At 49.5% G+C, this 14,905-nt stretch overlaps 1 protein-coding gene across 1 annotated transcript; it reads right to left on the reverse strand.

The window, feature by feature from the left end:
• Positions 1-359: 359 nt before the first annotated feature.
• KRT23 (keratin 23) lies at positions 360-13,633 on the reverse strand. Its single transcript, XM_028520976.2, has 8 exons — positions 13,088-13,633; positions 8,216-8,298; positions 7,347-7,503; positions 6,128-6,289; positions 5,916-6,038; positions 2,964-3,184; positions 2,119-2,150; positions 360-743 (listed from the first exon to the last, which is right to left on the reverse strand). Exons 1-8 carry the CDS (start codon positions 13,481-13,483, stop codon positions 649-651), a joined length of 1,269 nt encoding a protein of 422 aa, XP_028376777.1. The 5' UTR covers positions 13,484-13,633; the 3' UTR covers positions 360-648.
• Positions 13,634-14,905: the final 1,272 nt, after the last annotated feature.

Consider the following 14,905-nt stretch of genomic DNA (forward strand, 5'->3'; position numbering starts at 1 on the left):
TTTCTAGTGTTCACTCCTTTAGGCCCCTAAGCTTTTAAATTGATCAATTAATTAACAATTGTTACGTGAGATAAAACAATTGTTATGCCTTCTTAACGAGGCTTTCCGAGTCGCCCTTTCTCTGTCCCCCCACCCCCTGCCTTCCTGCTGGCAGAAGTTTCGAGAAGCTCACAAGACACATCTTGACCCCTAAGTGGCCTGGCTGCCAGGTGACACTTCTACCGGGTGTTTGGCTGCTGTGGGCATGTTCGGAGCCTCCAGGTCCCCCTGGATCTTTTATGGACAATGCTCTGAGTGTCCCCTGTCAGGAGGGGACCACGGGGTCTTATCTTGCCTTATGACAGAAAAAAGACAGGATGCAGCTGGTATGGAGGTTTATTGGCTACAAAACTGATACACAACGATGGGGATCGGAAGACTGCGGTAGGAAAGGAACACTTTAAGCTCGTGAACTCATATTCTGGTTCAGAAAGATCAGCAGTAGACTGAGATCACTATGGAATGTCTGGTGAGAGTGTCACAGAGGAAAAAAGCTGCTGAGTTTGATGACGCCAAGGGCCCCTCTTAGGACTCACCCACCGGTGTCTGGGCACGGACTGTCCGTGGCGGGAAAAGAGTTTGGACAACAGGCAGAAACTTTTATGAGCCTCACGCACACTTCTGGATCTCATTCACTTGAGAATAAATGATCCTTCCATTGATGCTCTCCCGTGTGATGGCCTTGATCTTCGGAGCGGCAGACGCTGAGGAGAAGAGCAACAACTCGGGTCACGTTCAGGCTGCCCCACCCTCCAAATGCTCCCCGTGCCTCCCGCAGGTCCCTGGGCGGGGCGGCTGTCTCCGCTGGAGTGAAAGGGACCTCGCCAAGGGAGGCCATTCTTCCCACCCCTAGGAAATGAGGGTGCCCTGTCAGCGCCATGTCTTAGAGGTCAAGGCCTTCGTCCCAGGCATGCCTGATACGGGGTCTAGTCACGGACCACAAGAACTCGGGGGTCCTTGCTGCTCACGGGGCCTTGTAGCACTTGCACGACAGATTCTGTGGGTGCAGAGAGCACTACAGGCTGTTTTGGGCACCTCGTTTTGCAGTCTAGCCAGCATGCCACGTGGGGCATGGCCAGATGGCAGTGGTGTTTATTACAAACACAGTGTTCAAAGATATGACTCAGTGGAATGAGTACTTTGTTGACACATCAATAGACTGATTCTAAACCAGAGGGAAGAACTGAAGCCATTAATGGAGGTGCAGGGAGAACCTGGATACAATCGAATTCTCCAACAGTAGATTGGGCCACCTCCCCAGTAAGGGGCCCCCCCGCCCCTGGGCATGGCTAAGGAGAGGCTGAAGGACCACCCGTGGCGTCTGGCAGAGGACCAGCCGTCACACTAGCTGTTCTGTGACATGTGCTTGAACTCGGATTCTCGGAAGCCCTAACGCCCTAGGACACGGTTGCCACAAACTCATCACTCGTTCCAGGCTGGGTTCTCGGAATTTTCTCTGTGAGATGTTCAAGGCATTCTGAGAAAGTCGAGTTCCCAGGCCAGAGGTGTGTGGGGACGCCGGGCTAAACCAAGCGCAACTATTATTGTTGCTTCTTTCTCTCTCTCGTTCCTTTCCCTCACTGACAAGTGCCTTTTCAACCCTAGTTTCATCCTGAACAGCCCGAGCCACAGCACGGCTCCTCCCAGAGAGGGCGAGCCCGGTCTGGTCACGGAGCACGCCTTCCATAGCACACAAGGACAGTCTCACGGGACACGAGTGGTCAACAGAATGTCGTTGGGAAATTATGTGAAACTATTTCCTTATATTTTCTGAGCAGCTTAGCAAACAGATCCCATTATTTGACAAAGATATAATAGTATGAATGATTATTTTTATCTACTGCTTGCAAAGAGCTGTCATATATATATTGCTGAGGACAATATTCAGAGCTCACTTAGTTCTGTTTTATCTAATTTGTTAATTTAATTAAAAAATTCCTTGGCATTCGGGAGTAAAAGAAAAACTGAACACAGGACATTTGGGAGGGAGCACACTAAAGATTATGAATGCTACAGAGTGGATAGACGTGCTGATTTATTTTTAAAAAACAGATTCAAACAATGAAAAAGTTTTTTTACCTTTCATGCTCAGCTCAGAATCCTCCGTTGCCCTATAAAAGCGATAAAGAGTAACGCTCATTTCAGTGTGGGCAAGAATCACAGAAACTTCTTATGCCGAACTAGCTTCCTCTGGCTGCGTGTCAGTCTCACCTCTTTAATGAGGATGGTTGTCTGAATTAGGCTCAAGGTCACGAGCCCATGACAGAACGCCCCTGGACCCAGGAGGCAGTGAGTACCACCTGCCACTCCCCCCGGGGTCAGAGAAGTTTCGTGAGCCGCTCCCACCCTCCTAGCCACCGCGGGCTTCGCCTTTCTTCATCAGGGTCCTCGCCAGGGCCTGGCTCTGAACCTGGGGCTTCTTGATGACTTTATGTATTTAAAAAACTTACAACCCTTTCTCTTAGTCATGGAATGAATGTGTCCTTTTTGTGGACAGCTGTTATTATTTCCCAAGGTGGTGAGAAATAACATTGAAAACCTAGATACCTCAAAATCTCTTACGAATCTCTTCTTGCTGTTGGGCTAAAACATCCCCCCAACCTTCTTCTTCTTTTTTTTTTGAGCCCAAATTGTGTGCATTCCCACTGAGAAAGGCAAACCTTCTTGGTTGTTTCTCTCCAGAGATGTTAATACATCAATTTCAATGGTTGACCTCAGATCTCAGAGTCCTGGGAGTGATCTCTGGTTAATGCACACTTGCTGCTTAACAAACTACAACCTGATCTAAGTATCTTCAGGAGAAATTCAACACAACCCTTCTTGCTCTAGAGCGCCGACCGCTGGCGGAACCATAAGGTGGGTGTGCGTACACACGGGAGCTGGGTGCCCTTCGCGTCCGCCACCGCCAGCCTTGCCTTCCTTACCCTTGGCTCTCCCCCTCCAGGAGCCGGCGGTAGGTGGCGATTTCCTTCTCCAGGTGGATTTTGATGCCCAGGAGGACCTTGTGTTCGCTGTTCTGCCGCTCCAGGTCGTAGTGCAGCTGTATCAATTCCTCCTCGTAGCGGGAGATGACCTGCTGCATGTCCCGGAGCTGGCAGGAGTACCGGGACTGGGTCTCCGACAGCGTGTTTTCTAGAGCAGATTTCTGAAAGAGGAAACGGTGTTTCTGGCATTAGTGGACTGATGGCTTCCTCGATTCCATAGTGTGTGCTTGCTGAGCAGTCAGAACACCCCGATCCTCCGCGGGGTGTCTCGGTGGCAGCTGGGGATGCAAAGAGGAGAAGCAGCCTGGCTCATGGATTCGGGACTTGGGTCGTCAGGAGGTGGGCAGAGTCTGGACCTTTGAAGCCCATTTTTTTTGGCGTGACACCTCTGTGTCGGGGTTCTCTCGGCAACTCCCTGCACCCCCGTAGCGTTTATGGTTTATGCCGCTCACTTGGGGCTGGGCGTGTGCTGCCTGCCCCGATCTGCTCCTTCCCTCCTTACACTGCTTTCTGTCTCCGGCCAGGTCGAAAACGCCTGGCAGGAAACAGCAACTGGGACTGCTGTCCCTTTGCATCTTCCGAGAGTGGCCTCGAGTAGGGATGCCGCATCAAATGGGGGGCACCTATTAAGTGGGGGGCATTTCAGATGCACACATGTAGTTTTTTAGTACACGTGTGTCCTAAATATTGCTTCAATGTCACATGGGACATACTTATACTAAAAACACTCTGTTATGTGTCTGACATTCAAATTTTACTGAGTGTCCTGGTTTTAATTGGGTAAATCTGCAAACAGTGTTTTTTGATCATGACAACGGTGACACGTGGTCATCATTGAGGGAATTGTAAACGCTGCAAAATGAAGGTGCCAGGCCGGCATACGGAGAACTGAGTCGAAGTCCCGGGTGTGTCTGGGCTCACCGCCTGCTCCTCAGGGGCACACAACCTTGACCTTAAACAGGGACTCGAACAGCCCTGGGCGCCCTCGCTTCTCACGGCTGCTGACACTCAGGGGCCTTCAGAGCTCCTGGCCCTGAAACCAAATGTCCCTGTCCTGTTCCCCCAGAGGGGAATTCTTGTCTGTCCTCAAACCTCCGACTTCCCCGTCCTTTCTCCCAGCCCACGCCCTCGCTCCCTATGTCTCTGGGAAACGAAAGCCATGAGCAGAAAACGCCCACAGACTCCCACCATCACCCCCACCCCCACCCCCACCCCCGGACCTGTATCCGGGCCCCCGGTTCCCTCCTGTCATTCGGGCAATTGCTGGCCTTCCCTCATCATCTCATTTTCCTCCCGGCTAAGTTGTTCCCACCAGCTTTCAGATAGAACGGTTTCTCCCACCTTCAGTTTTCTCACGTGGACCCACACCTACCTTTAGCTGTCGTCCAATGTCTCTGCTCTCCTTCACCTACACCCACAATAAAGCCCCTTAAAGAGTTGTCTGTACCTGTGGTTTCAAATGCCTCTTGACCTCCCTCCACGGGTCAAGACTACATAGCCTGGCTCCTTGTTACCCATGGCCTCCTCTCCCCTCCCCTCTCCTCTCTCCCCCTTCCCGCCTCTCCTCTCCTCTCTTCTCCTCTCCTCTCTTTTCTTCTTTTTCTTCCCTTTGTTCACTCATTGTTCCGCCATGTTGGCCTCCTCGCTGTTCCTCCAGCCCATCAGGCACACTGGTGCCTCGTAGCTTTTGCATTAGCTGTTCCCCTCCACCTGGAGCCCCCAGGCCCCCAACACGTAACGCCCCTCCTTACCACCTGTACACTTTTGCTGAGCTGTCCCCTTGGCAGTAAAACCCTTCTTGCCCACCTGGTTTACAATGGCAGCTCCGCACCCTGGCACCGCTCACCTCTCTCCCGTGAGGTGCTTTATTTACTGGCAGCACTCTCTCCATCGTACGTACTACCTAGTTTGTGCATTCGTGGCCTACTATCCTGCTGGAGCACAAAAACCTTTTATTATTGAATCCTAGGTACGTAGAATAGTGTCATATAGTAGAATGCAGGAACGTGGTCTAAATGCCTTGCTGGCTTGCATGGTTGTTGTGAAATACTGTGTATTAAAATGTTTTAAGAGCTGTAAAGTACTCTAATTATTTCTGTGTGCACTGTTATCACCTTGACAGTGCGGATTTTGAATGTCTGTTCATCATCACTGATTCCTAAAACGTCACAGTAATATACCATGTGCACCTGCAACAGAATGAGCTAATAGTTTCTCCCCAAGACCAAGGGCAGAGGCGCACCCGGGCATGCTATTGATGAATGATTAGAAGATTCAGATGGATTTTTCTCAGTGGCTTTTGAGTGCTTACGACGTGGATGCACAGCATTTTACTAAAGACCGTGGAGCTTGTGGAAGTGACCGAGACACAAGAACTCACGGTTTGCTGGGTAATGAGACACGCACAGTGACCAGAGCAGGGCTCCGGCGCCAGCCGGCCCCAGAACGTCCTTTCAGGAGGGTTGTGAGAGGGGCAGCCTGCTTGTAGGCGGAGGGAGCCCTGATAGAGACTGTGGGTGTCTAAGGCTGCCCTGCCCCCCAAAGATCACGTGGGTTCACCGCTGCCTGAGCTGTGTGACCTTGGCCAGTTCACTTCATATCTGGAACTTGGTGTCCTCATCTCTAAAGTGGGGACACCGAGACCGACCGGGGAAGGTTAGTGTGAGGACTGATGACACTTAATATAATGAACTCCTAAGCCCACTGCCTGACACAATGTAGACATTCAACCAATGGTAGGTCTTGTTACTATTGTTATCATGAGTATCTTGGATGGTAAGTGGGGAATGAAAGATGTCTCAAGGGAGCTGGGGAGGTGGGCCCCAGGGAAAGGACAAGGGAGGCTTTGTGGGGGAGCTGGCGCCCGCCTCAGGGTTTTCCGCTCAGACTCACCCTGTTGCGCTGGGCCTGCAAGTCGATCTCCAGGGCCTGGAAAGTGCGCTTCAGCTCGTGGGCATTGCTCTGGTTGCTCCACACAGCAGTCGGGCCGGTGGTCTCCTGGGCCAGGGCCGCTGACTGTGAGACCAAGCACAGAGCGGAGGCGTTGGCATGGGACCACACGGAGATGGCGGGACCTTTGGGAAGTTCGGGCCCCTTCCCTTTACCTGCTCCTTATACCAGACATCCAGTTCTCGATGCTTCTTCTTTATCATTAACTCATATTCCCGCCTCATATCTTCCAGGATCTTAACCAGATCTTCCCCTGGGTTTTTATCCACCTTCACGTTGACCTTGAAGTCATTTGGCCCATGCTGTTCCTCCATTTCCTGTTTGATAACAGAGAAAGAAAATGAATCGGGTGTGACGATCAGAAGGAAGTGTGTTGACCGGCAGCAGTTATGGGATGTTTTAAAAATTCAGCTCACGTGGTCGCCACTCTATCACTGGTTTGGTGTGGCTCCTCAGTTATTCGTTATTGATGACAAAACATATGAATTTTTTCTCTTATGCTTTTAATATAAAATAAAGAATAGGACCAGACAGGCAATTGAATGGCCTTTATGATTGCTGACTGCATCCTTGGTTGGCAATGTTTTAGCAAGAATTATGCTTGCACAGTGTGCAAAGCACTCTTTAGGAAATAGTCACGGGGAAAGTGATGGCCCAGTGAAGAAGGTGGGCATTTCAGGACAGAGCCCAGAGCTCTTGGGAAGCGGTTCAGTAACCCAGAGCCAACAGCTGTAGAGGCTTTTAAAGTCCCACCAGTGCCTTAGGATTCTGTGGGGCTGGCCCCCACGGGGTACCAGGAAAACCAAGAAACCACGGGAAAGGTTTAACTAACAGTCATGGTCTAACCAGCCTTGGTGTTCATAATCGATTCCTTTTGCCTAAAATAGGGATTGTTTTCTTATCGTTTTATCAAAGTCTTAGGGCTTTTGATGGATGGTGACCTCTCAAAAGTTGTTTAAATGTTTTTGGAAATTAGGATTCTTAATTTTTGGCACTAGTCATACATAGCTCGGCTGGTAGCAGATTCTCTTTACTCTCTCGCCCCTCGGCTTGCTGCACATTGGGTCCATGACGGCAGTTCAGCCTCTCACGCGTATTCCTACAGTATCATGTTAACACATGGATCTAGGTAAACATCGCATGCTAAAATTGTCGACCCAGCTACTATTAATCGTGACTCTATTCTGGCTGTAGTATTTGATATTTGAGTAGATTCGCTTGGAATTGGAAAAACTAGATGTTAATATGGTTTCTTGTGATTATTTAGGTTGAAGGACAATAGAACCGGCCTAGAGAGGGTTGTTTTTTCTGCAGCAGCTGAATCACCTAAAACGTGCACGTTAGGAGCCGTGTCGGAGATCGGGGGCGTCCCACCTGCTCATGGCGCTTCTTCATGAGGATAAGCTCCTTCCTCATCCCCTCGACTTCCTGTTCCAGGTCTGTGGTGACGATGGTCAGGTCGTCCAAGATCTTCCGGAGAGCCTCGACTTCGATTTCCAAGTCTTTCTTGAAGGAGTGTTCGTTTTCGTACCTTCAGTTGGGAGGAAGGAAAGAGGATACTTCTTGTTGGGAGGCTGTGGTCTTTGTAAGGATTCACCTTTGCTTAGAGGTGACTTTGCAGGTTTAATGGTAGCGAAGTAATACTTGCTGTTTACCCTTTGCATGTCTCTCTCATGCGTGTTTTTCTGTGATGGCGACTCAGTGCTCTTTTTAAAAAAAATAATAAACAGCCATGTGCCCATCACCTAGATTTAGCAGCCATTAACGTTTTACCATACTTGCTTCATCTATATTCCACTCTGTATTTTAAAGTAAATTGTAGGCATGGCATTTCACCCCTAAACGCTTCAGAACGCATCTGTTAAAGACGTTTTTTTCTTAACAGATGTATGATTAATGAAATAAGCATAATAATGTTACTGCACTTAACACATTAAAAACAATTTCTTAATATCATCTAATTCTTGGTTCATGTTCAAATTTTCTTACAGCAGAAAGGGTGTTTTACTCTCTGATTTGTTTAAACTAGGGTCCGATCCAAATGTTTATTCTTGTTATGCCTTTTCGATATATTTTGTATGATTTTTACAGGTGGTTAATGGTAAGATAAGTTTCCCTTCTGCAAAGCAAAAACAAAAATAAAAACCATCCAGAAAACAAAACAAAAGAAAAGCAAAATACCGCCTCCGCCCTGGCCCCCGCGTCATCCCCGCCCCCCTGCGCCCCGCGGAGACGGAACTCACTTGAGGCCGAAGTCGTCCACCGCCATCCTGGCGTTGTCGATGAGCAGGACGATCCGCGCGTTGCTCAGCTTGCCATCCACGATCTGGAAAACACGCACCCAGAGCCCCTGCAGCGGGAGCGCCGCCCCGGAGGCTGCATTTCCGCCCGCTCGCCCCCTGCGTGTCTGATTTGTTAGCACAGGCGGCTCGTCTTTCTGGCAGCGGGACAATCAACAACACACACGCACTGAGCGCTTACTAGGTACAACGCGGGAGAATGACTTCGTAGTAAAGGCGCGGTCTGCACTGTCATTTTTGCATGCAGTTTTGACAGGCTGGGGCCGATGCAAGGACTGAAAGGGAGGCGCAGGGAGGGGAAGTCGTGTGGTTCAAAACGCCTTCCGGCTGTCCGGCCCTGTGGATACGTCTTACCACCGCGCTTCAGCTCGTCCGCATGGAAGATGCAAAAGTGGTTTGGGTTCTGATCCTTTTCTCATTGTGACTATTGGTGTGGCTCCTCTAAAGTAAAATAGTTGTTTTAGATGAACACAATTCTTCATTGTGGTTGCATTCATGTTCCTGGTCCGGGACACCGCAAAGTATCGCTTGCTACAAAGGGTCACTGACATTAGTTTGTGAAACCAGTTTTAAATGTATTTCGTAATACATTTAAACTAATTTAGAATATATTTTACCATATTATGGTCATCCCATACCATAATTATTTTTTATCCAAAGTAACTATAGTCATATATGAAACTTGTAGGTATGTGTTTGTCCAATTTTTCCGTGATGAGAATGCCCCAAGTGGAGCTATGAAAATATTAAATGAAATAATTCTTTACCATCTAATGAAGCAGCTTAGTAAGCTTTGTGTTAAAGCCTCTGGTCAAAGACTTTCACTAGGTGTTTATATGCTTTTTTACTTTAAAAAAGAAAATATTGTTCAAAGTGTCTACCCGAGCAACTGTATGTACATACAGGGTTTGTAAGTCCTTCCAGGTGGTTGTAATCAGAGAAAAAGAGCACATTCAATGTATGTCACTGTCTCCGGGAAAATTCGGTGGATGATGTCCCAGTGTCCAAAGCGTAACACTGCTTTTGTACCAAATATTGTGCTGAAGTAAGAACTGGGACTTTTTCTTTTTACTTCCTGTTATTGACCATGGGCGTGAATTTGGTCCAGTCCCTCCACTCCCTGGGCTTCAGTTCCATCACCTGTTCAATAAGGAGTTTGTACTAGAAACAGGTGACCTCAGAGGTCATAGCTCCAAACTTCTGTAATTTATTTGGAGCTGGAGAATCCTGTGACATTCCATTGTGTGGATACAAATCATTGCTTTATTCAGAAAGAATTTTCTTAGGGCCAAGTTGTCCTTGAATACAAAGGCACCTTTTAAAAATCTGGTGCCATTCAAAGCTTCACTGGTTATACGGAATTTGGTGTCACAAACGCACAATAGCAGGATTCAGAGGTGGTGGCAACGGCGGGCCTGGAACGCGAAGAGCAGGGCCTGGGGTCCTGCTCCAGCATCCCCGAGCTGAGTGAGCTGGCCAAGGGTCAGTTTCTTCTTCGCTCACAAAATGGCAATGCCAAGGCTTGCCATAGCCACTTCTCAGAGATTTATGAGAATTAGATTAGAAGAGGTACAATAAAGGAATGTACAATCCTTAGCACTTTCTGGGCATGCTGTAGACACCCTGAAAAATTAGTTGAAACCCAATTAGTTCAGACTTTTCTTCTTTACAACCTAGCACTTTGGTAACTAGAGCCAATGTCTGTGTTGGATAAATCCCAGATGTACACGTTGAGATGCATCCTTAGACTCTGTGTGCAGTAGGAGGCAGCCAGGCTGGCTGTCCCTGTCCAGCGTCTTTCTTCCCTCGGTGGGTTCCAGGTGGTGTTAGCACGACTTCCTTTGCTCTAAAAGAGATTCTGTAGGTATTTCCTTCTTCCCTCGACAGTGCTTCTTAGGGACTTTCTTATCAAATGCTTTTCCCTCTTTGCATTGTCTAAGCTCATGGGAAATAAAAAGTAGCTTCATTCAAAAAGGCCTAGGGGCCCTTAGGGTTAGCCTTAGTTGTACACTGAACTGTTGGTTGACATCTAGAGAAACCATTCGCTACACACTCTGCAGAAGAAAAAGTACCACATGTAATGAGTTAAACTGATACTTTAGCCATTGCAAAGGCCACATCAGGACTCTGATTCCCCCCAGCCAGCATTCTTGTAGTACATGAGTGATGAGCCCTGAAAGGTCCTTGATACCGAGCACATTTAAAAACTGAAACTATTTCCCATTGTCTGGGTTACTGATACCGTATTATGACACAGCCACAATTTCTGAGATGGATTGAGAAATAATACATGAGGCATGGTTTTCGAATTGTGTGTTACAATGAATCACCTGGATGCTACCCAAGGCCCCGGGTGAATTCCTTAGAAGACTCCAGTCGGTGCGTTAGTGCGGCATCGCTGCTCCAGGGTGTGCGATCTCCTCCCGGGCAGCGGGAAGTGGGATATTTTATCGTGATCCCAAATGCCAAACAGAGTTCTGCTGTGAGCCATCCTAATACCCCTTTATGTCCAGCTCTGTGTTTCAAAAGGAATGGATTCATTTTTGAACTCAGTTACTTATATTTAATATCCCTAAGGTGGGGGCAGGAGGGTGCTGTATCTCCTGAGAACATTTCATCGGGGCCTGGAGGGGGGGTCAGCCCCCGCTGGTTGCGGGACCTCGATGGGCCTCTGTTTTCCCAGCTGCACACGGGGGAGGTTGCGACAGACCACCTCAACGTCAAAGAGTTGTTTTCTTCAAACACAGAGAAAACGTAACAACTGAAGTAGGAAATCCAGAAGAGAGTGGAATTCGAAGCTGAAGGAGCTTCCGCTTCCTAGTTAATGTCAGAACCCAGGATCCAGGGCCGCTCGGAGGATGAGCAAGCTGCTCTCTCCTCGCCATTGGCCCCACTCGCGCCTCCCAGTTCTGCTGCGATGAATTCAGGCCGCCACTCAGTTTCAGCCTACCCATCTGTATATCGGGGATCAAATACCTGCTGCCCAGAATGAAACGATGTGTATGAGGTGTGAGTTGCCTAGTTAACAATGCAAATGCAATGCATTATCTTTACTGATGTACAGTATCACGGTTGCATGTGGTAGGCAAGGCTAGTCAGCACCACACCGTATGGAAACCAAGGCCCTGGGAAACAGGCTTGGGCTGGAGTCCTGCTCTGGCTCTTGTTTTTCTTTTTATTTCCTCCTCACCCGACCCAAGGATATCTTATGATTGATTTTAGAGAGAGAGGAAGGGAGATGAGAGAGAGAGAGAGAGAGAGGGAGAGAGAGATAATCATTGATGTGGGAGAGAAACATCGATTAGTTGCCTTCTCTTTGTGCCCCAACTAGAGACCTAACCCACAACCCAGGCATGTGCCCTGACTGGGAATCGAACCTGCAACCTTTTGGTGTAAGGACGACACTCCAACTAGCTGAGCCACCTGGCCAGGACTAGAGCCTTTGGATCGCTACTTCACTCTTCCGAGCTCCAGTCTTTTCCCCAGGGCTGTGGTGAGAGTTAAGTCAGATGCTACAGAACGCGTCCATCACTGAGGAGAACTCTGGGGTGGCACTGCTAAGTGCATTAAATACCCAGCACGATGCCTGGCGTGCAGTAGGTGCTCACTAAACGTTTCCCTCCACTTTTGCTGTCAGCGAATGAATGATTTGACCAGGCCGAAGCTTACATTTCTTTTGGGAGCTATATTCTCAGCTGCCCAGGTACAGAAGTCTTCTGTTCCTTCTGTTCTAAAACCAAGGCAACTTTATGAATGAAAAAAAAAATACGACGAGGTTTGTTGAGTCACCTTGTTTTTTCCTGTAAAGACAACCGTGTACTATGTAGTTAAGGTAATTACACAGTCAGTTATTAGGTTGATTATTCAATAATTAGGGTTTATTATGAGGACGGATTTATGTTATCTTGATTGGTCCTTCCTATATTCACGCAAGGCTGGCTGAGTGTTGAGAAATAATACTGTATAAATATCGGAAACCCGCGATGCCCTTTTTAGATGAGGTTAAATCACGACCCTGCAGGACATTTTCTGGGACTGCTTTCCCAAGAGGGAAGTCGTGTAGCTTTGAGAACTAACCGATGAGAGGACCGGATTCCCTCTCCTCCCAGCCAATGGTGTGAGCTGTCCCAGAAAGTATAAGCTTCACTTTTAACATATTTGGTTGAAAAGCTACGTATTTTCTGAAGAAGTCTCCATATCACATCCTAACTCGAAGATTCCAACCATTATGCTCATTTTACTATTATTTTTTTTCCTAGCAACATGCCACTCTCAGAACTGTTAGCATCTAGAAACTCGGAACTTCTAGCAGACCCTGTGAAGGGGTGTCCTGGATGTCACAATGGTGGATCCACTTGTGGGGTGGCAGCCCTGAGACGTGACCTCCAGAATAGTACCGCTTGGCCTTTCTCTGCCGGGTCATCACAGCATGGCCAGTTCTTTGGGGGTGGGGGGAGCCGAACCGAGGCGGTGAGAAAGCAGGCACCCCCTTGTGCCTCGCGCCCCGAACAGGAGGAACGGACCTCAGCCTTTATCATTGCTGTCCCATCGCCAGATCTGAAGTGACCCTGGGCAGCAGCTGGTTGCCTTGGAATTTCCCCCCATAATTTATGTACAGGAAATGAAAGAAATAAAACAGACTTTCCTAAGTCCAAATTTAAGGTATAATAAGAAAATATCCTCCATTGCCTTGTTCACAGTTAGTTTGAGCTCTTTCACCATTTTGCTGGCAATTGGCTTTTGCACTGATTTCTCGTTGCCCGGTTCCGTGCACACGCACCCCCCTTCGAGTTCCAGGGTTGCCCAGAATCTTACCTGCTCTTGCAGGCTGCTGATGTTTTCCTCATGTCGGGAATAATCTTGCTTCCGGCCGGGGTCTCTCTGCTGATGCCATTTCAGGATGCGGCTCTCCAGCTTCTCGTTGGCCGCCTCCAGGGCGCGCACCTTGTCCAGGTAGGAGGCCAGGCGGTCGTTGAGGTTCTGCATCATCACCTTCCCATTTCCGCCTAGGAGGGAGCTGCCTCTTTCCGACCCCGAAGACCCTCCAGGGGGCAGGCAGCTTGGCGAGGTGAAGGAAAGGGAGATGCGGACCCCGCCGGCACCCCCGTGGACGCTGGGAGCCCGGGGGAAGCCCTCTGGCTGACTCCAGCCGCCTCCTGGGCCCTGGAGGGAGCCGGAGGCGGCGTGGCTGAAGCGGTGGCTGGAGCTCATGGTCCCATCTGTGTGTGGGGCGGGGCTGGGCTCTGCTCTGCTGCCTGGCACCACGGGACTGAGCCGCCCCAGACTGCCCTGGATGGTTTTATGCCCTTTGCTGTGGGAGTTCCCTCCTCTGACAACTGTACCAACAAGATCGTATCATTGTGCAACAAGTGTTTCCTCTCGGTCCACCCCGAGGCGCCCCAGGCCTCCACGCACTGTTGTTGTTGTTCGGAGCCGCACTGATACACCAGTTGTTTCTCCCTCCCAGCTGCAACCCGGAGGTGTGGCCCGCGACGACGTTAGGTGGGTGTTAGTCTCGGGTGTCAGTTTAATGTCCTGTGGAGCTTTTCCATTGTCTGTGCCTTTGAAAAGGGCAGATTAAAGTCCACAGAAGGCTTCTTCGGTGTAGAACAGAGTTGCCTTTAAAAAATAGACAGTAAACACACAGACACACAGTCCCCTGCCCTCCAAATGAATCCCTGCTCTAAAGTGGGGGTGGGAGAGACCCCCCGGGGGAAGGGCCAGGGCAGAACAGAATCTCAGGCCCTCGTGCTGAGGAAACGGGGAACGGGGTGCGTATCCGACACCTTTGTGGCAGCCACTGTTGGATGGAAAGTAATTTCAAAGGAATCATTCTTAAGAGCAAACCCTCAATTATAATTAATTAATAAATGACCGGGCCTTCCGCTTTCATCCCCAGCACACCTCCAAACCAAACAACCCTGATCTGCACTCAGGACTTCCCTTGGCTCCTGGGAGGACAGCCTTGGTCCCCGGCCAGCAGCCCCGTCCCGGCTGAGAGGCCGGGTCCTGTGACCCGCGGCGGAGGGGCCGGAGGGAAACAGGAACTGTGCCGTGGGCTGCCCGGCGTGCTTGGTGAGTCCTACACTTGTTTGCCAAGGTAAAGGTTAGGAATGAATGAAGAAGGCTGGGGGCGGGGAGCCACGTGCTAGTTTTTGGCAATGAGGTTTCAAAGGGATTTAGAAATAAAATGGCAGCAGCAGAAGGGACTTCCAGTCCCTGGTTCAAGCCACTAATGGCACAGAAAACCTGAGGTCTCTGGGGGGCAGCGGGGAACGGACGGAATGGCAGAGGACACACTGTGGGTCAGCGGCAAAGCCAGGGCGGGATTCTGTCTGCGTCACGGGTGCTGTTATCACTGAGTTGGATCTGCACAGAATCCTGCACGGCACTTCCCTCTGATAAGGGTGATAATGGGACCTCCCAGTTTGCAGAGCCCTTTGATAGGTTTTTTTACTCCGTTCCCACAGCTCTTGATGGAGCCAGGCGGGAGTATTGTCCCCACGTTGCAGAGGAAGGAGAGGCGGATGAGTCAGAGCTGACGGGCACGTGCGCTGTGGTTCAGTATGTGAATTTGTGGGCAGTGAGATTCAACGTGCGCATCTGGAGGTCTGCCTGCTGGCCGTAGCCCGG

The sequence above is a fragment of the Phyllostomus discolor genome, chromosome 8 (genome assembly GCF_004126475.2).
Source record: "Phyllostomus discolor isolate MPI-MPIP mPhyDis1 chromosome 8, mPhyDis1.pri.v3, whole genome shotgun sequence".
NCBI lineage: Eukaryota > Metazoa > Chordata > Mammalia > Chiroptera > Phyllostomidae > Phyllostomus > Phyllostomus discolor.